This window comes from Pinus tabuliformis, chromosome 1_2 (genome assembly GCF_031772625.1).
Source record: "Pinus tabuliformis cultivar Carrire ecotype Pingquan chromosome 1_2, CPIR1, whole genome shotgun sequence".
Lineage (NCBI taxonomy): Eukaryota > Viridiplantae > Streptophyta > Pinopsida > Pinales > Pinaceae > Pinus > Pinus tabuliformis.
This window is the reverse complement of record NC_142298.1, coordinates 230,095,820-230,120,466: the sequence shown is the minus strand read 5'-3', so window position 1 is coordinate 230,120,466 and position 24,647 is coordinate 230,095,820. Positions and strand designations below refer to the sequence as shown.

Genomic DNA, 24,647 nt, shown 5'->3' with positions numbered 1-24,647 from the left:
ATTTCTATTAAAGAAAATTTATTAATAATTTGTAATAATCCATAAATCATAAATAGATCAATATTCTAGATTTTAAATTTTAAATTTGTTTTCTTAAATAATTGTTACATTATTATAGGAAATTATAAATCTTATTTTAATATTTTTTATTACAATTTTTAAAAAAAATAAAAATATTTAGTTATTTATATATTTATATAGATCAATATGTGATTTTATTATTAGTTGGATATTTCTATTGAGAATAAAAATTTGATAATTGAGTGGTAATATTTTTTTTTGTAAGCTATGGTAGTTCCTTCTTTTTTCTATTTATAAAAGCAAGTTGTTCCATATACAAACTCTTGGTGGCCTCAACTTGCCCACATGGGAAATTAAGTCTGTTGGACACCTTAGTCTGTTATAAGCCATCCAGTAGCAAAATTTTACCAATCTTTCAACCCAAGCTAAATACACTTCACAACTAGATACACAGTTTAAGGTCTGAACTGACATACAAAGACAAGAAAAGTAAAGGCTATCCGCTAAAAAGTCCAGTAAAACCTAGAAGGTAAAAAGCTATTCCTTGCTAGCATCCTGTTGGGGATGCACGATAGCCAATGTTGCAGCCGAGTCACTCGGCACCGGTGACAACTACATCATTCGTTGTTGGATCCTATACAGCTTGCTATCCTGCATAAACATGACCATTTGCAAATTTTTCATTTCCTTTTTGAGGTTGGGCATTCCTTGGGCAATTTCCGCCATCTCCCCCACCACCTATTCTAGAGCTCTGGCCAACAAGCATTTCATGACCCAGTATATGTACAAGGTTTGTTTGAATAGAGTCATCATGCCCCTGGTATGCCCTGGGTCGGGGACAAGGTCCCCCCATTCTTCCATTTCCAGCTCTGAGTCTTCCTCCATGATAGTGTCCTCCATCTCCTAGATCAGCTTATGAATGTTGGCATCCATTCCTTCTTTGTATGCTCTTGCTGCCTCATTGACAGCCACCTCGATGGGTTTCCTACCCTTTCTGGGCCCTGCATTCTCCGAAGTGATAGGTTCTTTTTTTAATGTTTGGCTCTGGCACCCTCGACCCCCTCAGCCCCTGCCTCTGCCTAGGAGAGCCATATCTTTGTTTTTAGACTCCTGCTTACAATTATCAACATAAAACGTTAAATTTGGAAAATCTTCATACATCCAGTCCTGTAACATTTCCTTCTTTCTAAGAATTCCCACCCAATTCAAGCCCCACTCCGTCTCTTTGTAGGGTTATGGCTCTCTCCCACCTTGGTCTAAGGGGAGTGGTCATGCAATCTAACCTCCAATCCTTCCGGGAATTTTCATCATTAGTTTCCCAAGACTGCCCCTTTATCCTGAAATTGTACTCCCCTGTCATGTCTATGCTTTGGCTTCTATTATGCAGCTGATCACGACCATCTCTCTGCCTCTCATCCCTGTCCTCAGGCCTACCCTGACGTAGCCCCTTCCCAACGTACCCAAGCTTGCACCCCTCATTCAACATACTATACTTCTCAGAGGGAGTTACAGGAGGTAAACGAGAAGACACATACCTGGAAATATGCTCAGCCCCTGAGGTCCTCAACGTTTGTGCTGCCCTGCTCCCGTCTTCTCGTCTCTGCGTTCTGTGCTCTCTCCCTGCTCTTGCCATCATCATGTATCCCTTCCCACCTACCTTACGTCCCATCCGTCTGCCGCCGTCGTTCTTGCCAACCTCTCTCCTCATAATCGTGCCACTTCTCTCCATAGATGCTCCCATGGTCATGCAAGATGACACCACGCTCTATTGTTCAAGTATGAGGACAATGGTCGACCGTCCTTGCCATCCTCTTGTCTTTTTTGTCTTAATGCCCATGCCCTCCCACTTCGTCACCCCGATCGGGGGAGCGGTAATATTATTTTTATAATGATAATTTATTAGTTTATTAAAATATACTTCAATCAAGAGAGGCAGAATGTGTATACTTTTATAAATTTGAACATTAAAAATATTAAGCAACAATTGATTATTTATTCCATAAACAATAGAGTCTTAATACCAATTTGATATTTCACTTAGTTATAATTTTAAAATTAAATTATTATTGTTAATATTGTTGTTGAATATATAGTTTTCAATTAGTAATGAAAATATTCAGTAATTACTTTTAATAAATATAATTAACTTAATTTTATCAAAGGACAAGCATAAATATATTGCTAAATTCATAAATACATAAAAAAAAAATTATATTTTATATAAAATATATATATATATATATATATATATATATATATATATATATATATATTCTTACTTTATGATAAAAAAAAATTAAATCTTATTTTAATATTTTCTAATGTTTTTTATTAAATACTTTGAATTGATGATGACAAAGTGCACTCTTAAACCACTACCTTTTGATAGATCAGCAAATAAACAAGCACAACTACCCAATCCCTCTATATATAATTAATCAAAATTTAATTTATGAGAAATTCTTTGGTGGAAATCACATGATAGAACATTTGTCAACGTGTTTTGATCCAATGAGTGTGGTTCATCATTAAGACAAGTTGAAGAACCAGATCAAGGCTACATATTAAATAGGGATAGCATATCATCCAACGGTTAGGTTTGGCTAAAAAATGGCTATATTGAAAAACGACTATATAAGGTTAGACTAGATAAACAAGAACGGCTCAATATGACTAATCAATTTTAATTATATAATATTATAATGCTAAAATATTATTTTGATATTTAACATATGTTATTTAAGAGATTAATATTAAATTAAAATTGGTATAATATATTAAAATAGCTAGAAATAATAGTTAGTAATAAAAATGGTAAAATAATAACCAATAATTAATATTATAATATTTATTATAATAATGTTATAGTATTAGTCTAAATTAAGGATTAAAATGATCATAGTTATTGTTATATTATATATACTATATCTCTTTAGATTATTCATGAAAAAAAGGGGGGAATTTAATATTTAACATCTATTAAATTATGTTGAATTAATGTAAAATTAGTAGATCTATGGATACTATTATAGAATGAAAGGATTAAAACAATTATAATTATTGTTAAATTATGTATACTAGATCTCTTTAAATTAGTCATGAAAGGGGGAAATTCTCTACTAATATCTAACCTATATTAAAAGTAGTATACAATATGAATAGGGTATCAATATATAGTAGACTTTATGGGAACGAGTCTTACTATTGCCCGGGAAAATTAGTACTAGTAAGGATTTATTGAATTGTTATAATAATAACTAAAATAAACATATTAGAAAAGTCGAGAATTTAGAACATAAATAAGCTCATTAAATATCTTATACTATATAATCTAACCCTATAGGAAAGGATTGAAAAGGATTATAAGAAATCAAGGAAGAAATCCAAAAAGGAATTAAAGGATAAGAAGGGGAAAACCTAAGAACAAGCTATAAAAAGAGGGAGGGGCGGAAGGGGAGGAAACAACTATGAGGCGAGGGTCGGGACCCAGCAACTAATCTTCGAATCGTCCTCTCTATTGAGATTGCTTGGTCTCCTTTCAATCTCAATGGCTTCCCTAAATTTTTGTTGATGAAATTGCGAAACTCTAGCAATAACATTGACCTCCTCAATACAGACATGATGTTTGGTCTTCTCCACATGTTCTGCTAGGCTGGAAGACTTGGTTCTCCTATGTATAAGATCAGCTGCGTGTTCACTAATTCTTTGATTAATGGAGTGCCTAGTCTCACCAATATAGGGGGTCCCACAGGAACAAGGAATAATATAGACCCCCTTCATGTCCTTAAGGTTGATAGCGTCCTTTACAGATTTGAGGGATTTACGAATGTTGTTAATGGATCTAAAGGTCGAGGGAACATTATGCATCCTAAGAATTATCAGTGGTCCCTAAAACATAAGGCAGATGGACCCCTGGGGTTCGATCTTTATGATCTTTTTTAGCAACCGACTTAATAGAAGCTTTGAGAAAAGCCTTCTGACCCAGGAATCTGCTATAACCATTCTCAACAAAGACATTGCGAGGTTTGTCGTTTTACAATTATTTTCAGAACCAAAATAAGCTTTCCATCCCCCATTAATCCTTTTTTACAATTATTTTCAAAACCAAAATAAGCTTTCCATCCCCATTAATCTTTTTCTCAATACTGTAGTTCTAGTTGAACTTGTGATGAATATCAATTCCTAGATACTTGTAGAAAGACACTCCAAATTACTTAAATTATTTTTAAATAATTAATAATTTATTTATTTTTTAATTTTAAAAATTAAATTGTCATTCCAAATCATAAATAAAATCCACCTATCATTTCATATAACATCACCAAAAATTTTATTTACACCATGCAAAAATAAAAACTAAATTAATAACCCTAAATATTATTAAAAAAATAATATAATTCAAATATGAAAAGTTTTCGAGATATGTATAAAGAGACATTGAGAACAAAATAATAATAAGAAAAAAAACATAAAGATTAAATTGATGCAGCATGATTGGAACACATCCACATATTTTTATAAGATTATAAGACATGGATAATAAAGTAAAATAATATTCTAATGATTGATATGGATGCCAAAGAAAACAATTCCATCGTAAGAATAACGTCATCATAATCGCGCACACAATATATCTTCACTTTGACTTTTGACTTAAAGAAGGTAAAGTACACAGTGATTTGAAGATGACAGGCATATCAAAAAAGAGAAGAAAACGCATTTGCATGTGCTCTCATGTCATGTGCTATGCTAGTACGGGGAATGTGCTTCTCTCATTTCCTTCCTTCCTTCATGCCTACCACTCACTTCGTATCACACCACACCACATGCAGTATGTATAATGTATTTCATGCCTACCACTCACTTTTTATCACACCACACCACACCACACCACATGCAGTATGTATAATGTATGTAAAAGAAGACTTGGAAAAAAGAAGCGTGTTTTTAAAGTGTAAGTAAGGCAGTCATCATGTGAAAATTGAAGTTTTCTTTTGGGCCATTCATTATAAATTCGATTTAAAAATGAAGGCAGGTCAATTGGAACGTGGAAATAAGGAGGCAAGGCAAGGCAACAATCCCAAATTAATACTCATCCAATTCATTCATTCATTCCTTTCACTTTTAGACGCATCTTAGAGTGAGTGGGTAGGATGTCACATAAATCTTATCCACACACACAAAGGTAAGTTTAGTAGATGATCCAAAAATGAAATAAATAAAAATAATAATAAATAGTAGGAAGGGTGTTGAAAAGCAAAACCCAGAAAGGAAGGATGATAATGATGACGCATACAGTTTCCATAATAGATTAGATGAATGTAGATGATGGGCAGTCGGAGACGAGATTTGATGTAACAGGCATTATCAAATTGTACCCGCGCTCCTCTCTTTACGCAAATGCTTTAACCCTGCTGTGCAAGTTCCGTAGGAATTTCATGGCGAAATGAAAGCGACTACAAACATCATGGAATGAATGGAGACGGATTTTATTGGAAAAGTTTGAGGGGAAACCATAAGGACATGACACGAATAACTTAACTTGCTTTTGTGGAGTCGTAAGTAAACGCGTGCGCACAATGCAAATATTTGCAGATCAGTTCCTCAAGGTCCCACGCCCACTCCAGTAGAATAATAATTCTTGACTCCCATCCATAACTTTATCTCAAACAGTTACAACAATGAATGTTTTCCTAATTCGCGAGTCTGATGAATATACTTTTGGGGTCAATCATATATATAAGTACCAGCCACCGGCCCCATTCCGAATTATATTATTTCACCACTGGCGTCTTAAAGTTATCGTGCACAATCCGATGCAACTGCCCACTAGTCGCGCACACAGTGAATGTGATTTGAGGTTGGAATTTCAGGCTTTTATTATTCCTTCGCTTTCCTTTTCTTTTCATCACCAGCACACGTAAACGCCCAAGGAATATTATGGTCTCTCTATCCCTTAAAAGCTATTTGCTTCTTGTGCCGTTTATGTGTGCAACTTTCCTATATATATATATATATAAATGCCTTCACATAAAAACAATAACAATGTGTACGCACGCAGCATATCTTATCTGTGTTGTTTTCTGGAGTTTTAGGTGTTTCTGCATGCTCATCACTTGTTGAACATTGTGATGCGTTGCGTGTTTCATGCGACTGTAGGCCAAAGCCATATTTAAAGAATCATAGCGTTGAGTGCTGTCACACACTCATTGGCTACGAAATTTGGACCCCTCAAACATTTTGTATGAGTGAGGCATTTATATATAAGTACACATCTCATGTTATTTGCGTTGAGCCAAAGGAAAGATTAGAGTTGGTGGAATATATTAACTGCAGCGTAGTACGCTAGAAGCTGTAAGGTTTCTGCGTTCAAAACAAGCGAAACAAAAAAGAAGAAAAAGAATGAATCCAAGGTGGCCCTACTCTGCAGACAAAGGAAAGTTAAAGAAAGGTCCATGGACGTTTGAAGAAGATCTTCGTCTTTTACGATATATCAGACTCCACGGTGAAGGCCGATGGAGTGCTTTAGCCAAGGCAGCAGGTACGCTCGCTCCAAAATTAAATTAATCTTTCATCTCAATTCAAATTGCATTCTGTTCTTCTTGATTTAATTGTGAGTGGTATAGGCGGAAGTTAATCTGGAAATATGGGTGCAAAGTTACCCATTTTTTGCTCTCTTCGCAACTCCTTTCTTTTTTGGTTCGATATTCTTAGCACCTTAAAATATGTATGCTCGCTGGGTATTTTGAATTCATTTAGGATAAGATTGAAGTATTAAACGAGTTTTCCTTGCTGAAAATAGATATTTAAATTTCAAAACTTTAATCGTGGTGTGATCAGTAGAGACAGAATATGATAGATCCATATTTGACAATTAGCTATAATTGTAAGCTTTTCTCATGTATTGAGACAGACTGTTGCAATAATTATGGTGGGTTGGTATTTGATCATTCAGGGCTTCAGAGATGCGGTAAAAGTTGCAGACTGAGATGGGTAAACTATCTGCGGCCAGATCTTAAGCGTGGTAATATAACTCCGGAAGAAGAACAAGTGATAATCGATCTACATGCCCGCTGGGGTAACAGGTATGCTAACTATTTCTAGGGCTGGATGGGGTGATGATGGCACAATCGTACTCTAATGGTTTTTGACTATTGTTATTTTAGATGGTCGTTAATAGCAGAAAGAATGCCCGGTAGAACGGACAACGAGATAAAGAATTATTGGAGGTGTCATCTGAAAAAGAAGCTTCAGCATACAGCAGACAACAGCAATGCCTCTCCAAATTCTAATCTTCCACAACAACAAGTTAAGAATGAGCAAATACCAACAGCGCCACTGGAGCAACAGGTGTATGAAGACAAGCATTGCAGTGCCAGTGTCGATCTTGAAATCCCTACGGTCTCGTCCTCCGCGCCTCAGGAACTAGTCCATAGAAAGGGATTACTTATGAGGGGTGACTCAGATTTAGAGGTTACCGAGATGGATTATATGGGCCAACCAGGCGGCAATACCCTGTCGGCTCTTGTCAGTGGAAGCCAGGCAATTGAAAGGGACATAGTAGATGCAGCCCCGCCCCCCATACTTTACCGATTTCCTTCAGGAATTCCAATAGAAGACGATGCAGCCAGAGTGTTACAAGTTTCTTCCCGCGCAAATTCGAACGCCACGGGGATTACCGATTATTTGTATCCATATGGGTGCGAACTGGAATATTCCGGCCTAGATGTGGGGGCAGATTTTATGCTGTGGAACCTTTGCTCAACTCCTGCCGTCTCACAATGCGAATCGCACTCTCCATTTTCATATGCTCATCATATGTGACGTGCAACGCCTGAAAATGTTAAATCCATGGCCATGTCATCAGTTTGTTGTGAAATCATTTGGCAGGCAGCATTGCAATTCTTCAACTCTTTACATACACCTTTTGTGCTACGAAATTGTTAGCCCCATAATTTTATCCTGCACTTTATTCAAATTGTGTTGCGTTCGTCAAATGCCTCTCCTCTCATTCTGGAAACACATTCAGCGCAATGAGATATTTATGTAGCCAAACATTGTCTAATATGTGGAGTTACCAGCCTTGGACTTTTGGAAGTGCAATACTGATCCAAGATTCTGTTTTTCTTAATTTGTTTTACATAATGCTTAAACAATTGGTTACAATGAACCCAAAAGTAACATAGAGAAAATATATACAATGATAACTCAACACCGTATTCAATCATATAAAAATCAAACTTTGATTTAAATGAAGGAGTGGCAGTTCACAGGTGTGTACAGCATCTGGAGAGTGCACTCAAAACATATCTCGTTCACTCTACATTCCATCAAATGAATATTATAATATTAAATACAAGTAGTTGTAAACAACCTCCTAAAATTTAGAAACTAATCTTAAACTAAAGAGATGCGTTACAACCATATAACCATTTCTTCATTATTTTTTACTGAATCAAAAACTTTTCACTATCTATCGTGTTAATGGTTTCTTATCATATTTATTGTATATATATGAAGAACGAAAATAAATAAAATAGAATGCGAACTTACTTTTATTGATTAATAAACAAACAAATAACCTTCAATCCACTACACATGGTATGACACATATTTGCAATAATCAGATCACATGTAAAAGCTTTAACAAACTAAATTGTGTTTAGTGTTCAGTGTAAGGTTAAAGGGAAACCTCGTGGGGTGATCTTGTCATTCGACAGCTTTTTTAATAAAAATGGTTAGGTTTCTATTAAATTTAATTTAATTTTGTATTGAATTTATGGTAAAAAGTAATTTAGTTTATGAACTTACTAGATGTAGATTAATTGGTAATACACGCACCTTTTGTGTAAAAGTTGTATGTTCAAACGGCAACCTTTATCCGATTGCAGATTCGGTTAAGACCCTCCTTTTTTCTCCGTTTATATTGACAGAGGTTTAACGTTGATGGCAAAATTAACTATTTATCACAGGAAAATGGCGCAGCGGGAAACTAATCCTGCAGCTGGTATTGTATTTATGCCCTTGAGCGACGAGCTCGAAGCATAAGGCATAGAGATCCCACGTGCCTTCACAGAAGAAGGTCGAAGCCGCCGTTGTTTTCACTTTATACTTTAATTCAATTCATCCCAGTCTGCGTCGTTGAACTGCACAGATCCGAATTATGTTTTTTTTAATATTTTGCTGGTTTACCACAGATTTTTTTCAAATTAATATATATATATATATAATTATTTTATTTATAAATATAATGATAATAATAAAGTTCATAATTTATCTTTTAAAAATATATAAAACGTTATTAAATCATATATAAATATCTGCTAAAAAAATATTAAACGATTTTTATTTGATTATTTTATTTTTTTTAATTATTTTTCTTATTTATTATAAATAGATGCATAAGATATAGGTTGTTATGTTTTTTTTAATTTTCAAAAAAATATTTATTCTCATTAAAATTAATAATCATATATTTTTTTTATTTTTCAAGTAAGATATTATTTAGAACTAAATTTTATAAAGATAAATTTCCTACATTTATTTTTTTATAATATCTCTATTCGGTATGTCATGTTATTATTATTTTTTTTATTGTCTTTCTAAAATTTAAAAGGTGAAAGTCCAATATTTTTTTTTCAACATTCTAAAAAATAAGATCATATAGTTGTCAATTTGTATGTTTAAAATACTATTCATTTGTTTTTCTAGGATGATTTATAACATTAAGCTACATTTCTTATAGATGGTGACCCTTTTAATAATATTGATAATGTTAATTATTAAAAATAGCTTTTCATGATCCAAGTAATTCATGTTTCAACAACATTTAGTTTGGAAGACTTTTACAAAAGTCAATATTGACACAAATGCTTGCATACCTGAACAATTCATAATGAATTTTTTACATGACACTTTAAAAAGATGGCAAAGTGTTTCTAATATCATTAAACATTGAGAGAATCAAAAGAAAGAATTATATTAGAGATCTGGAATCAAACTTGCATTTTGGATACAATCCTCAAATATTATATGATAACCATCATGAATATAAAATTGTACAAGAAAAAAATAATTTATAAAACAAAAAGGTCTCATGGTTCTATTGTAGCGGCTACAATCACCCTCCAAAATTTTGCCTTAACCTGTTTTGGAGCCTCCCTACCAACCTTACACAACAACTTGTCTCGCTTCGTCAAGTCCTCAAGCTTCAGTGTCTTTCTTGCTCAAAGGTACCCTGTCAATCACAGTTTGATCTTTTCCCTTCACCGGTTGCTCACCTGGACTTGTTCGAGGTGCAGGCTGAGCAGCGTCCCCTTGAAAATTGCGCATTTCTGGAGGGAAACTAGCCTTCCCTCCATAAATTGCGCAATCCTCTCTAACATCCTGCTGGGCTCCAAGATTGCGCAATCCTGCCAGCCAACCCTCCCAGCATGATTTGGGCAAATTTTCCCAGCAGCAGGCTGTTCAACCCATGATTTGCGCAAATCTGGGCAATAGTCAGCTTCTCCACCCAAAAATTGTGCAAATCTCCTAGGCAGCCAACCCAGCTCCCAGCGAGAAATGCACATTTTCCTCCAGCAGTTAAGCAGTTTCTTGCATGTGAAGTTGAGTTCACTGGTTCCCTCAAGGACTGAGCAAAACAGACTTGCAGACATGGGTTGTTTCTCCCAAGGTAGCATGCAAATGCATCCCTTGTTTCATGGATCTATGTTTAGTAGTTGGAGGTTACATGCAAGGAGACATTCTGAAACCTTCCACCAAGTGTCGCTTCCCCTAGATTCGTGGCATGCACGTCACAACCTCAATATTATCAAAACTCATCAACCAGACACTGTAGAGCTCATTCCCCACATCAACTTTGTAGCTCTGACATCCCACATCACATCTAGTAGCAGTCGGCACATTCAGCTCAGATGTTTTGGGGTAAGCTCGCTTCCCATGCCTTGTGCTGCATTTTTGTCGCTTTTTGTGTTTTCACTTGTGGGAGTATTATTTGCTTTATTTAGGTGAATTCTTGTTGTCGTTTACATACATACTAGCTTGTCCTAGCTCTGTTTTAGTTTTTGTTGCTATCTCACTACTGATGCATGCATGAAACTGTTTTGCACAGACGTTCGCCCAATCGACGAACTGCCTCACCCACATGCATGTTGATCTGTTTGCTGAATATTTCATTCATGTTTTTCATGCATTGTTAATCACTTCTTCTATCACTTAGTGTCACCATGCATTCACTGACTTACTTGCTTTCAGTTTCCCATCGGCGAGTCGGGCCAACCTTGGCCCGAGCTCTGCCTTCACCAAGGCTGCATTGCGCAATATGGGAAAGGAAGGCTCACCTTCCTCTCCAGATTTGTGCATTCCTTCCTAGCACTGGCCTCTAGGACTGTTTTGCGCATTTCTGGAGGACAGTGGCTGCTTGGCCCAAGAAATTGCGCAAATCTGTCCCTAGGCCAGCAGTCCTTCCCAGCTGGAATTGTGCATTGCGCAATCCTAGCAGTCAACAACCAGACTGGACTGTGCATTACCCAAGTTCCAGCAGTCAGTCTATCTCCCAGCATCCCAAACTATGCCTTGTGCAGTCTTGGAAATCGTCTCCTGACCAAAATTGGGCAACCTTCATGATCATGCACCTAGGTATGTTGCAAGACAGTTCTCATGTTCATTTCAGTTTTCGACTAACAGATTGCTTATCGTGAGTGTTGCCATGTCTTTAGGTATCCCAGGTGTTCATCTGCCTCTCAGCAGTACAGGTACAATCATTTCCATGAGAGAAGAGACGAAGACACCAATTAGAGCACATTTGGGGATGCACTCGATCAAGTGTCCATGGACTTGCCTACCCACGAAGACATCAAATTGTTCATAGACAAGGACATCAAGCAGCAACATCATAGTGAGCAACATCATGAACAGCAGATGAAGGTGGCATATCGAATGCAGTGAACACAATGAATGCAAGAGGAAGGTTGTTGACAACTCGAAGGCAGAACAAGGTTGCAAACTCAAGCAGGTCCATTGATGATGAAAGCAACTTTGGAGACTCTGGATATGAAGTGATGACATGACATCAAGATCGTGCGAAGGCGGAAGATGGAATAAAGAAGGAGTTGCATGTGCTGAAGCAGTAACTTAGGAAGAACATGAAGCTGCACAGACAGACGAATGAGTTACAACACGAACAATAAAAATAGTCAGCGCAACATGCACTCGTGGATGAAACTGCGCCTGTACAAGTTAAGGATCCATCCCAGCAGCTGACACAGAGCAGACATTGTGAGCATTTTTGTTGATCGCATGCAAGAAATTTAGCAGCATGAATGTCATTGAGTGCACGCATGCAATCCAACCCATTCAACACACTCACCAAGGCGAAGACAAGAATGTTATAGACATATTTGGGCACTGCAACCCCAATCACATATGTCCATGAACCAAGGGCTTCTAAACCCCTAAAAGTGTTGTTTCATACCCTAAAGGAACAAGGTCAGCTGATTACATCATTTCCCAGAAGTTCTCCCTAAAAAACTACTCAGAACTAGTCAAAACTGGACCATACAGACTACTCCATGCTGAGGGTGCAATGCATCTCACCTGTCACATGCAAAGGGTGCGATGCATACTGAAAATCCCTTCTGTAGGGTGCGATGAGTGAGAGCAGACAAATGGCAAAGGCAGTTTGCTAGGTGGAAACCCAGAGAATCTTCTAGAAACTGCTCATTTGACACTTGCCTCTCTGAATTCACCCAGGGATGAGTAAGAGATCATGAAATCTCCAAATGGAACCAAGAACTATCAGTGAAATGACACTAATGAAAATCCTAGAAGCTCACTCACCCACCTGCAAATATCTATATATGGATCCCTCATCCTAGAGATCTAGAGTTTGGATTTTTGTATTTTGTAAGGAAGTGCTGTTGGTTTCTCTGTGAAACATTGTAGTGTTCGGTGATCTAGCTTTTCATGAGGTGAAGAGGGATTTCATGCTGGGAGGATGGCGTTGGATCAGACAAACGGGTTGTAATCCTCCCTTCTACTACTTCTATCAATAAAGTTATTTGAGTTTTCCTCCATATGCTTGTATATCTCTGAATCTTGTATTTGTGTATGCATTTGTATGGTTAATATACATCTCATCCTATATTGTTTATGGTTTTACTTGAGAAATCCAATCAATTGTCTCAATCAGAACTAAATCACATCCGTCAGCTTTCATGTTACAGAAACATCAAACCAAGGGCCCACCTCCTTATCTGCAAAATTTCTTCACAGATATGGGAAGAATCATTGTTGATATGATATCTTTAATTATGGAATTTAACACTAGTGAGTTTGTTGATGAGGTAACCCTAGTGTTGTTGTCAATTTTTACTCCTGGATAGCCCCTTGTTGTTAAGTATGATTATGCCTCCTATATTGCTAAGAAGATTCATGACCAGTTCTTGAGATTGGACAATGAAGGAATTTTCAAATACCACCTTCACATATCATCTCATGTTGTATTATCAGTAAAAAAAATTTCCTTTCCCTGTCATGAAACTTGACACCAAAGGCAATCCAAGGTCTGTGATTTTTTGGAGTCCCATCTTCCATGCATCCTTAGATTCCCCTTACTCCGACAATGAGTTCATTGATCAGTTTGTTCATCCAGCAACCACCTTATTGACAGTGATTTCCCCTCCTAGGATCAGTGGTGACATTAAGAGGATCATATAGCTCTCCAAGCAGTAAAGAATAGGTGAATGGTACCTATGCAAGAACCATACAAAAATCAGGATATATGGGTGTGAGCTCTGCCCTTTCAAGTTACCAAAATATGTTCCAATGAGACTGTTTGCATTGGAATATTTCATGCAAATGATAAATTCAGACTTGGTCCATTTTGTAATGCCAAGAAGAAAGCTCAACTTAGAATCAAGAATCAGTTAGGCCCTTTTGTCTGTAACACTAGGGAAGCATGGAGAGAAGCATAAAGAATTTTAGATCACTTTAAGCTACACAAAGTTTTGGGTGGATACCATATGACCCTAACAGCTTTATTTGTGATAGAAGAATGAAGAACAGGTTGTCACCATACATACACCATAGGATCCTAGAGATTGAACAATTTGAAAATATGGATGAATGGAGGGAAGGGACCCTAGTAGAAAATGATAGTGAACAGGTCAATATTGAGAATGTTATGAGAGATCTTGAGAAAACACTTGACTTAGATTCTTTTGGGCAGGTACAAAAGGCAGGGATTGGTCCCTCTACAGCTGGAACCTCTCAGCAACATTCACATGAAACCAACACACCAGCCACAGGAACATCCAAAGGCAAGGAACTAGAAACCAACATTCAGGCCACAAAGAAATCTACAATGTCCAAATAGCCTGAAACTTATAAGGAACAGGCCCAAATTCACACTCCTCCAACTCAAGACAATGTGGGAGAACCTCCAATCTTGAAGACTCTTCTGAATGAGGAAAAGGATAAAAAGAGAGACAGGGAAGTAGCTACCCTTGCCAGTGGACCATCAAAGAAGCCTGGTGCAAAAAGGAAAAGGTTAAATCCTCTTTCAGAGGAGGAATTTTTTGAAGAGACTACTGATAGTCAAAGGAAAGAAGGAGTAGATAGTCATCAAACATTCGAAACAGGTGGGACATCTACTAGCTCACAAAGACAGGAGCTAGAGAGACAACAAAGTGTAGAGGTATCATCTTTCAGACCACCAGGAAAGGACACTTCAGATATCAAGAGGACATTTATAGAAATAAAAGTGAGAAATGATCCATTGAGGCTTCAGGTTTACAATCAATATTTGAAAATGGCCCCACCAATCAAAATAGATTGATTTCAGCCTATGACATCAAGGAAGGTAAAATGATAATGAGTTATTTCAAACCTAAAGTGCAACAACCTCAATCAGCAGCAGACTATCTCAGGAACAATTTTGAGGTCATGGAAAAGGACATTCATCCTAGGGACCAAATTGAATTGCACAAACAAACAGGAGAAATGATCTATTCTACATTGACTGGTAAGGCCATGATGGCCCAAAGGCTGGAAAATTCTTTGAATAACACAACTTCCCAACTACAGCAGGAAAAAGCCTCCTCACAGGCTAAAGATAACATAATAAAATCTTTAGAAGAAATAATTATTGGATTGGGTCATGATCCGAAAGATGTGAAGGCTATAGAAGCCTTAATAAAAAATAAAGATGAAGATATTGCTGCCTTGAGGAAGCAGCTAAAGTTGCCTCCTTCAAGGCATCCACAGACTGCTGAGATCATGAAGAAAAAATTTGAAAAATACTTGATGGATTTACCCTTAAAACTTAATGAACGACTGAATGAGACAGAGCAAGAACTAGAAAAATCATTGAAGGACAAGCAGGGAGAGTCAACCTCTTAGCCTCCCAATGTCATACCAATAGTCTCAACTGCAGTCCCTTCAACCCTTGGAACAGCTCTGGCACCAAACATTCCAGCAGCCATAGCAGATGTGGTCATAGGTACAACAACAACAGGAACAACAGGAACAACACAGGATAGCACTACCAATTTGAGCACAGAGGAACTGGTAAAATCAATGGAGGAGATGAAACTCCAAGTTTCAGAGCTAAAGAAGGTAAAAGAACAATATGACAACTTAGGACAGAGGTATGATCTCTCAAAAATAAATGTTGCAGAAAAGACAAGGGAGATTAAAGGATTAGAAAACAAAGTGAAATAATTAGAAAAGGACCTTACGTTTGACAAGCCTCTGGCAGATATTAGAAAAATTCTTTGGGAAAACATCACTCAATCAATAAATGATGTTTGGCCATCAATCCAAATAATTTTTGAGCAGATTGATTTAGTAAAGGTAGCCCAAGAAGAAATTCAAAAGACAAGAGCAGAATTAGTAAGAATGCCTTAGGAAGCCAACAAGCTCATGAATTTTTTGAATAATAAGAATAAATACCAGCTTGAAGAACTTAGCATTGAAGACAGAATAGGGACCATTTTAGAAATCAAAAGGGTATTAACAAAAAGGACTTTGATGCAAAATTTAGAAAGAAGATGCCCTGACATGCAGGCAGAGATTAATGCTTTTATAGAGAAATTTTCCATTTTGTAGAGCAAGGGGCTACCTAGTCCTTTAGTTATTAATGACAAATTAATGAGGCATATAGATTATGTGGACAAGTTGAATCAATACGCAGACAACTAGGCAAGTTCATCAACAAGTGCATCAGGATCAAAGGCACTGCCTACAGGCAGAGTTCTCTATGACAGTCTAGAGAACCTGTTCTATGTAGAACATGAAATAAAGCACTTGTTTCCAATTCAACCTACCTTTTCCAAGTATACCGAGACTGATGAGACTCTCAGAAAACTTCAAATAACCAGAATACCACAGCTAAAATGGTGGGAAGAAATGCTAGAAATTTTGTAATTTATCCTTCGTAAAAAGTAAATTTTGATTTTTTACTACAGTCAATGATGGTAAAGAGGATAAACAGAGATCAGATGCAGGTAAAGAGTATCAGATGCAGGTAAAGTGTATCAGTAAGAAGATAAAAATAGAGCAGCCAGCACAGAATTACATCAAAGACAACAAGATGTCAAATGATAGGGCCTAACTCCAGCACAATCTCAAGAATAGGGACAACAAACCATTCAATTGCCTCTATCTGTTATCAACGAGACCATTTGACCCTATTTTCATGTAACTTCTAGTTAGTCATCTCAGATTATATCTCACTTTGTTATGAGATATTTTATTGTAAAGTTTTTTGTATAAATACACCTCCATTCAGAGTATTGAGGGTGGATTCTTAGAAATTGCTGTAAAATTGATTATTTTGGAATAAAGCGCTGTTGGACAAATCTTACATGGCTGGCTGGATGAAGAATTAATACAAAAGACTTTTCATAGGATTCATGTGTAATACATCAGACAAATAAGTATTTATATCTCAAGTGTTATTGTTCTCTAGTTTAAATATTTCAATTATGTTTCATATCTGAAGACTTAAACGAAAAAGCTTAATTCAGAAAGTGCTTCCGTGCAATTTGTTTTCAATAGCTTATATTCTTGATGTTTTCTTCTAAACTAGCATAAACAGTGAATTCTTAATTACTCTTGTTTCCTAGTTTAATCATTTCGATCATTTATTAAATAATTCTTAGTTTCTCTTTATTGGTGATCATTCAAGTTCTTTTCTCTTAAAGTATGTTGAAGGATTCTTAATTTCCCTTCATCCCTTTTAAGTCCATCCCATCCTATCAAGTTATCATTTGATCCCTGTTTTAGCTATCTTGCCCTGTGAAACGATCCTTTGCTGAGAAACCAAATCCAGTTGAGCCATTTCTTTTGGCTCCATTAGCCAGATGGCTTGAACTATTCAGTTCCAACCCTCTACTATTGAATTTCACCACCAAACTCAATCAAATCCCCAAGCTTTCATAACTAGACTAATATCTTCCAAAAAAAAGCTAAACCTTAAAGAGAGAGCCCTCTCTGGATACAGATTGGCTAGATTCTGTATCTAAAAGTTGGTTTGTGGTTACCTCGGACCCCTTTCCTCTTCTTACAACTTCTAGGAAAATTTGAGTGATAACATAGTGGCGACTCCACTGGGAAATGAAAATTTGTTGTTATTAATGTTTACTTTATAAACTATAGACGGAGCTTGAAGTTAGCCAGGTAGCCTTCTAACTGCTCTTGCTTTGCAAGATCATAAGTAGATGAATGCTGCTTCAGTCTATCTCCGGTCTAGTTTATGAACTGAACATAAACCAGTTCCTTAGTCAAAAAAATACTTAGGAATGCTTTAAATTCAAATCTGAAACATCTTAAAGAAATTACAGAAGTTGTTGTTGACATTAATTTAGAAAATCAAAACCAAGAAATCCCGGTTCAAAAAGAACTCGTTACACTAGGTCAAATCCTGATCGAAATCCACCACCTGTGTTTGAGAACCCCAATCTAATTTCCAGAATTCTTAGGAGACAGGAAAGCTAAGAAAGTACTGCTAGTTCTCAGCCCATCTACAGATCAAGATCCTGCCCTATTATTTGGATTTATCTTGAGGACGAACCCTTTGATGAGCAATTTGAGACCTCTTTGTTTGTAACATTTTCTGACTTTGAATTGCCCCGCTTGGTTCCAGACCCAGTATTTATTGAAGAATTACAATTTGAAGCTGTCAGTACCTCAATTGATAGACATTTACAAAATTCAATACAATCTGAGCTTACTTCTGAAAGAACACCTGATCCCTCTACAATCACTGCTGCTTCTGCAAGTTCCTCACCTTTCCCTCATACATCTCAACCCCAAACTACTCCACCACAAACACCTCCTTCTACCCCTCCATCCACAACTCACATTCCCATTGTTACCCCTACCCCATCTGTTGTTACATCAATACCTGCAGCCATGGCAAACAGGTATACCCCTCTAGTTTTACCAGCCAATTTAGGTGCCATGCCTCAAGACTATCAAAGTAAAATCACTCCATTTGATGGTTCTGGTACCTACATAGCACAACAACATACCAAAAAAATGACTGACTACTTTGAAATATATGAGATTGATACTGATGATGTAAGAATGAGGATATTTGTTTAGAGTCTAACTGGTGAAGTCAGAACCTGGTTTAGGGCTCTAAGAGCAAACAACATAGATAACCTAGAAACCCTTTACACACAATTCTTGAATCGTTGGGAGAAAGAGAAAGATCCTCTGCAGATCTTATCCGACTATGAAAACCTTAAGAGAGGAACCCAAGAAACTGTGCAAGATTACTGGACTAGGTTCAACGCTATTTACAATGTCATTCCACAAAACCTCAGACCCCCACCTGATTTGGCCCTAATCAAATTCCCAGATGGATTTGATTCGGATATGGCGTTTCAGCTAAGGGAAATAGCTCCTAGAACTTTAGAAGAAATGCAAAGTATAGCTGTCAGTGTGGAAGCTAACTTGATGTCTAAATGTGCTAAGGTTAGAAGTGAAAGAAGGATACCACTGAAAGAAGAAGCTTCACCTGTTGAACAGAAACTGGATGCTATAATCAAAGGGATGGAAAGACTGGGAGATAGAGTGGAAACAATAGAAATAATATCTCCTTGGGATGGATAGCCATCGAACACTTGGAGAAATCCAAATTTCCAAAAAAAACAAAACCAGAACCCTGGAAAGACTGGCCCAGATCAAAACATTAGACCTCCTTTCCAGGAAAACTATGTAGAGGCTTCTAGCTCAGAAGATCCACCAGAATACACTCAGATAAATCTAATGGGACTTAACAATGAAGGAGAAGTCTTTCTAACTCAATATGATCAAGAGGCCCACATTCTCAAACAATTTCAAATTCAGTCAGGAGAATCATTTGACTTCAGGGAGGGATATGACACAACTATCTATGAAGTACACAAGAAGTATAACTTAAGGAGTAGAAGAATTGATGTTCCTGAAAATAACAAACAGAAAGCTCTGAAACAACCTATCAAAGGTAAAGCAGTTCCTCTACATGTACAAATTTTGTCAAGATCAAATAATAACCCATCTAACCCTATAATTGAAGATGTTTCTGACAATCAACAAAATAATAAACATTCCTCCACTCCTCCTCCCAAAGAAAATGTGGAAGAACCCCCAAAAGTTGATTTAGAAGAAACAGCTAATCATAACCCTACTCCTAAAAAGGAGAAAAACACAAAAAATATAGAATACAAAGAGAATCCCACTGTTCAAAACACCAACGCCCAAACAGAAAAACCTTTCAATCTGGAAACTGAAGTAGGCAAGTTAAAGATTGTTGTTACATTGTCAGAATTAGCTAAACATGATACCTACCGAAGTCAAATCAATAGATCACTGAACCTCACTGGGAATGAAGATTCTGTAAATTTTTTTGATGACCAACCAAAATTAATCTTTGGTCCTGAAGTAAATGGGAAACATCTAGAAGGAAGTGTTCCTCCCTTTTATGTGAGCCTGAATATTCATGATAAAATCCTTCACAATGTTATGTTTGATTCTGGGGCATCTCACAACCTAATTCCCAAGCCAGTAATGGAGAAATTAGACCTTGACATCACTAGACCTTATAAAGATCTATTTTCTTTTGATTCAAGTCAAGTGAGATGTTTAGGATTAATAAAAGACTTGTGTGTTTCTTTAGTTCAATACCCTACCAAAACAATCCTAATGGATATAGTAGTAGCAGATATACCTCCAAAATATGGAATGTTATTATCCAGGTCCTGGGGTGCTAAGCTTCAAGGATCACTTCAATTGGACATGTCTTATGCTACTATCTCTGTTTTTGGCCAACCTAAGAAACTATACCGAGAGACATTAATGAAATATGTAGTAAGTAGTCAGGAAAAACCACAAAATTTCCCTATCTACTCAGTACATTCTGATATGGATTCATTTATTCTGTACAATGCCAAAAAGAGTCCTACCAACAATGAACAAGTTTTAGCAGTAGAACCAAAAGAAATGAAAAAAGGAAAAATCAATGTTCAGATTCAGGAAATCTCAGATACCAATGATGATTTAGATAGTAAAGAAAAATCACATGAAAATGAAAAACTAAATCCCCTTGCTAAACAAATTCCCACCACCCCTGACACTGATTATGTCCATGAAATTCTTTGGCATTTAGAGTTTGATGGCTCAGTCAATAAATTAGGAGCTGGAGCAGAAATTTGGGTGCATAACTTAGAAAATGACCATGCTGAAGGCCATGCCTACAGGTTAAACTTTAAATGCACCAATAATATGGAAGAGTATGAAGCTCTTTTGCTTGGAATTAAACTTGTAAAAAGATTAGGAGAAATTAGGGTATCTATAATAGGGGATTCGGAGTTAATCATAAAATAGATCAATGGGAAGTATTTAACTAGGGATCCTAGATTAGGATACTATGGAGGAATAGTTATAGAGATTCTTAATACTTTTTTGGAAACTAAGCTTTCTGTAGTACCTAGGAGACACAACTTACATGCTCACAGTCTGGCCATGTTTGCCAGCACTTGTAAATTACCTTTCAAACCTAATCATCAGTTGACTGCTGAAATTAGGCATAGGCTAGTTATCCCGGACAATCTGAAAAAATGGCAAGTTTTCGAAAGTGATGAATAGATAAATCACTTTCTAGCTTTAGACCAAGAATTTTCTCATAGTTACATAGATGTCAATACAGACAATAACACTAAACAAATATATGAGGTAGATGCCAACATTTTAGAAGAAAGTTCAATTCAAATGATTCATCCCACAACTTTCACCAAGCAGGAAGTTCAAGACTTAAAACAGATGGAACTTGATGAGATAAATGAAGAAGAAACAGAAGTCATTGACCTAGAATACAATCATCTACCTAAGGGATTAACCCGTCTAGAGGACCTCCTTGATTCAAATGACATTCCTAAGAAACCAAAGATGGAACCATTGAAGGCAGACATTGAAGAATATAACTTAGGGACAGAAGAAAATCCAAAATTGATAAAGCTATCAAAGTCTTTACATCCTGACCAAAAGTTAAAATATGTTGAACTCATGAGAGAATTCTAGGATGTTTTTGCCTGGAGTTATGAGGATTTGAAATCATATGATACCTCAATAATTCAACATACAAAAACTTTGAAGGAAGACCAAAAACCATTCAAACAAAAACTCAGAAGAATCAACCCTGTATTATTACCATTGATTGAAAAAGAAATTAAACGTATGTATGAAGCAGGGATAATTGTACCTATAAGATTTTCAGAGTGGGTATCAAATTTAGTACCGACTAGGAGGAAAACTGGTGAAATCAGATTATGTGTAGATATGAGAAATGTGAGCAAGGTTTGTCTGAAAGATAATTACCCTTTACCCAAGATGGACCATATTTTGCAAAGGGTAGTAGGTTTTTCAAGAATTTCTTTGTTAGATGGATTTTCAGGGTATAACCAGATTCTGGTTCATCCTGATGACCAAGAAAAAACTTCCTTTACCACACCATGGGGAACATTTATGTATATCAAAATGCCATTTGGACTTAAAAATGTAGGAGCTACTTTCTAGAGAGCAATGGATATTGCATTTACTAAATAATTTCATGATTTTCTTGTCATATATCTGGATGACCTAACTATTTTCTCTAGGTCCGTCAAGCAACATTTGGACCATCTCAGTCAGGTATTTCTCAAATGCAGAAAATATGGTATCTCTTTAAATCCTAAGAAGTCCTTGTTTGGCTTGGAAGAAGGTAAACTCCTGGGTCATATCATTTCAAAGGATGGCATTCGAATTGACCCTACCAGGATAGATGCAATTTTACAAATACCTCATCCTAGAAGTATCAAAGAGCTTAAGCTTTCTTAGGAAAGATAAATTTTTTGAGAATATTCATATCTAATTTAGCAGAACTAACTAGGTTACTTAATAGCATGTTAAGAAAGGATTCAAGTATAAAATGGACAGTATAAGCCAAACAAGCATTTGAAGAAATTAAGATGTCTTTAACTAGAAAACCAGTCCTTACAAGTCCCCAATTTGATAGAGATTTCATAATTTTTTCATTTGCCTCAGAGCACACAATAGCAGCTGTTTTACTACAAAAGGACGACCAAGGATGTGAAAAACCTATATCTTTTTTTAGTAAAGCACTAAGAGATGCATCACTGAAATACAAGATCATGGAAAAACATGCATTTGCACTTGTTAAGGCAATTAAAGACTTTAGAGTTTATATATTATATTCTCATGTGATAGCCTATGTACCAAATGTTGTTGTCACAGACATCCTGACCCATGATGGAATTGAGGGCAAAAGGGGAAAATGGATTCCTACCATATTAGAATATGATATTGAAATAAAACCTACAAAATTGATAAAAGGACAGGGATTGGCCAAACTAATGGCAGAAACAAATTGCCAAGCCCTGGATATAAATGAATTGGATGAAGAATAGGAGATGGCGACTCCACAAATCAGCCAGGCCTTTTTAGATTCACCTTGGTATGTTGATATAATCTATGTGTTACAAAACCTGCAGGCTCCTCTAGGGTTATCCAGAACAAAAAATAGGTTTTTAAATATGAAATCTTTAAAGTTTTGTATTTTAGATAATGCTCTTTTTTGGAAAAATCACGAAGGAATCTTATTAAATTGTTTGTTAAAAAATAAAGCCGACAAGGCTCTTCAAGAGTTTCATGCAGGAGATTGTGGTGGACACCTCTACTGGAAATCAACTGCAGATAAGATCTTAAGGGCTGGTTTCTACTGGCCAACCTTGTTTTCTGATGTAAAGAAATTTGTCACTTCATGCCATAAATGCCAAACTTTTGATGACAAGAGAAAACTATTACCTTTACCCCTGAAACCAATCTCTATTGAAAAGTCATTTCAACAATGGAGTCTTGACTTCATTGGAGAAATCCATCCTCCCTCCTCTAGCCAACATAAATGGATTCTCACTGCCACTGATTATTTTACCAAATTGATAAAGTCTATTCCCTCCAAATAGGCCAATGACACTGTAATCATAGGTTTCATAGAAACAAATATATTGTCCAAATTTGGCTGCCCCACCAAAATCATAACTGATAATGCTGCAACTTTTAAATCAAGAAAGATGATTAGTTTCTGCAACAAATACCACATTACCCTAGGCCATTCTACTACCTATTACCCACAAGGTAATGGTTTAGCTGAATCTTCCAATAAGAGCCTCATTAATATCATTAAAAAACTGCTGGAAGAAAACAAAAAGACTTGGCATAAGAAACTAATAAATGCACTATGGGCAGACATATTAACAACCAAAAAATTCACTGGCACCAGTCCCTATGATTTAGTGTATGGTATGGAGGCTGTATTTCCTTCATCATTAGGAGTTACTGTTATGAAATTACTTCAATAAGCTCAAGTGGAACCTAATGATATCCAAAGGAGAATAAATTAGACCATCAATTTATAGTAGACTAGAGAGGAGGTGTACCAAAGATCCCAAATATGGTTGGAAAAGCTCAAGAAGATATTTGACAGAAGAACCAAGGCAGAAGATTTACACCTTGGAGATAAAGTGCTAAGATGGGACTCCAGAAGATAAGATAAGGGGAAACATGGGAAGTTTGACATCCTATGGAAAGGACCTTACATTATCCATGCCCTAAAAGGAAACAACACATATTTTTCCAAAAAAATTGGGTGGCACCGAAGCAGAAGAAGGACCAGTCAATGGTCGAATGTTAAAACATTACTTTGATCCTAATTATTAGGATTTATCATGATGATTAGCATGTACATACTATATCCTTTGTAAGGTCACAGTTTTGATTGGACAGTGACTTTTGGGGTTGAAGCCCGAAGAGAAGGTCCTAAACTTCAGAAGTACCATTCTCATACATATAATAAAGCAGTAGGAAAAATAAGATTGAATAATATAGTCAAAGTCATTCAGAGGCCATCTGATCTACTGTTCTTGACTTTCCACCAGGGAAAGTCATCCCCAAGTGGAGCCACTGTTAGGCCCCTATACTAATAGGTGTCATATGTCATGATTGATTTGATGAGCTATGTAATATATTCATACCTTTTCTTGTTGCAAAGGTTTTCCATATTTGTAAAAAATCAAAAAATTTAC

The 24,647-nt window shown here is 36.4% G+C and overlaps 1 protein-coding gene across 1 annotated transcript; it reads left to right on the top strand.

Annotated features, from left to right (window-relative positions):
* Nucleotides 1–5,762: 5,762 nt before the first annotated feature.
* LOC149205242 (myb-related protein MYBAS2-like) lies at nucleotides 5,763–8,152 on the top strand. The gene is made up of 4 exons (XM_089393428.1): nucleotides 5,763–5,881; nucleotides 6,117–6,562; nucleotides 6,977–7,106; nucleotides 7,188–8,152. Exons 2-4 carry the CDS (start codon nucleotides 6,424–6,426, stop codon nucleotides 7,843–7,845), a joined length of 927 nt encoding a protein of 308 aa, XP_089249554.1. The 5' UTR covers nucleotides 5,763–5,881; nucleotides 6,117–6,423; the 3' UTR covers nucleotides 7,846–8,152.
* The last annotated feature ends 16,495 nt before the right edge of the window (nucleotides 8,153–24,647 follow it).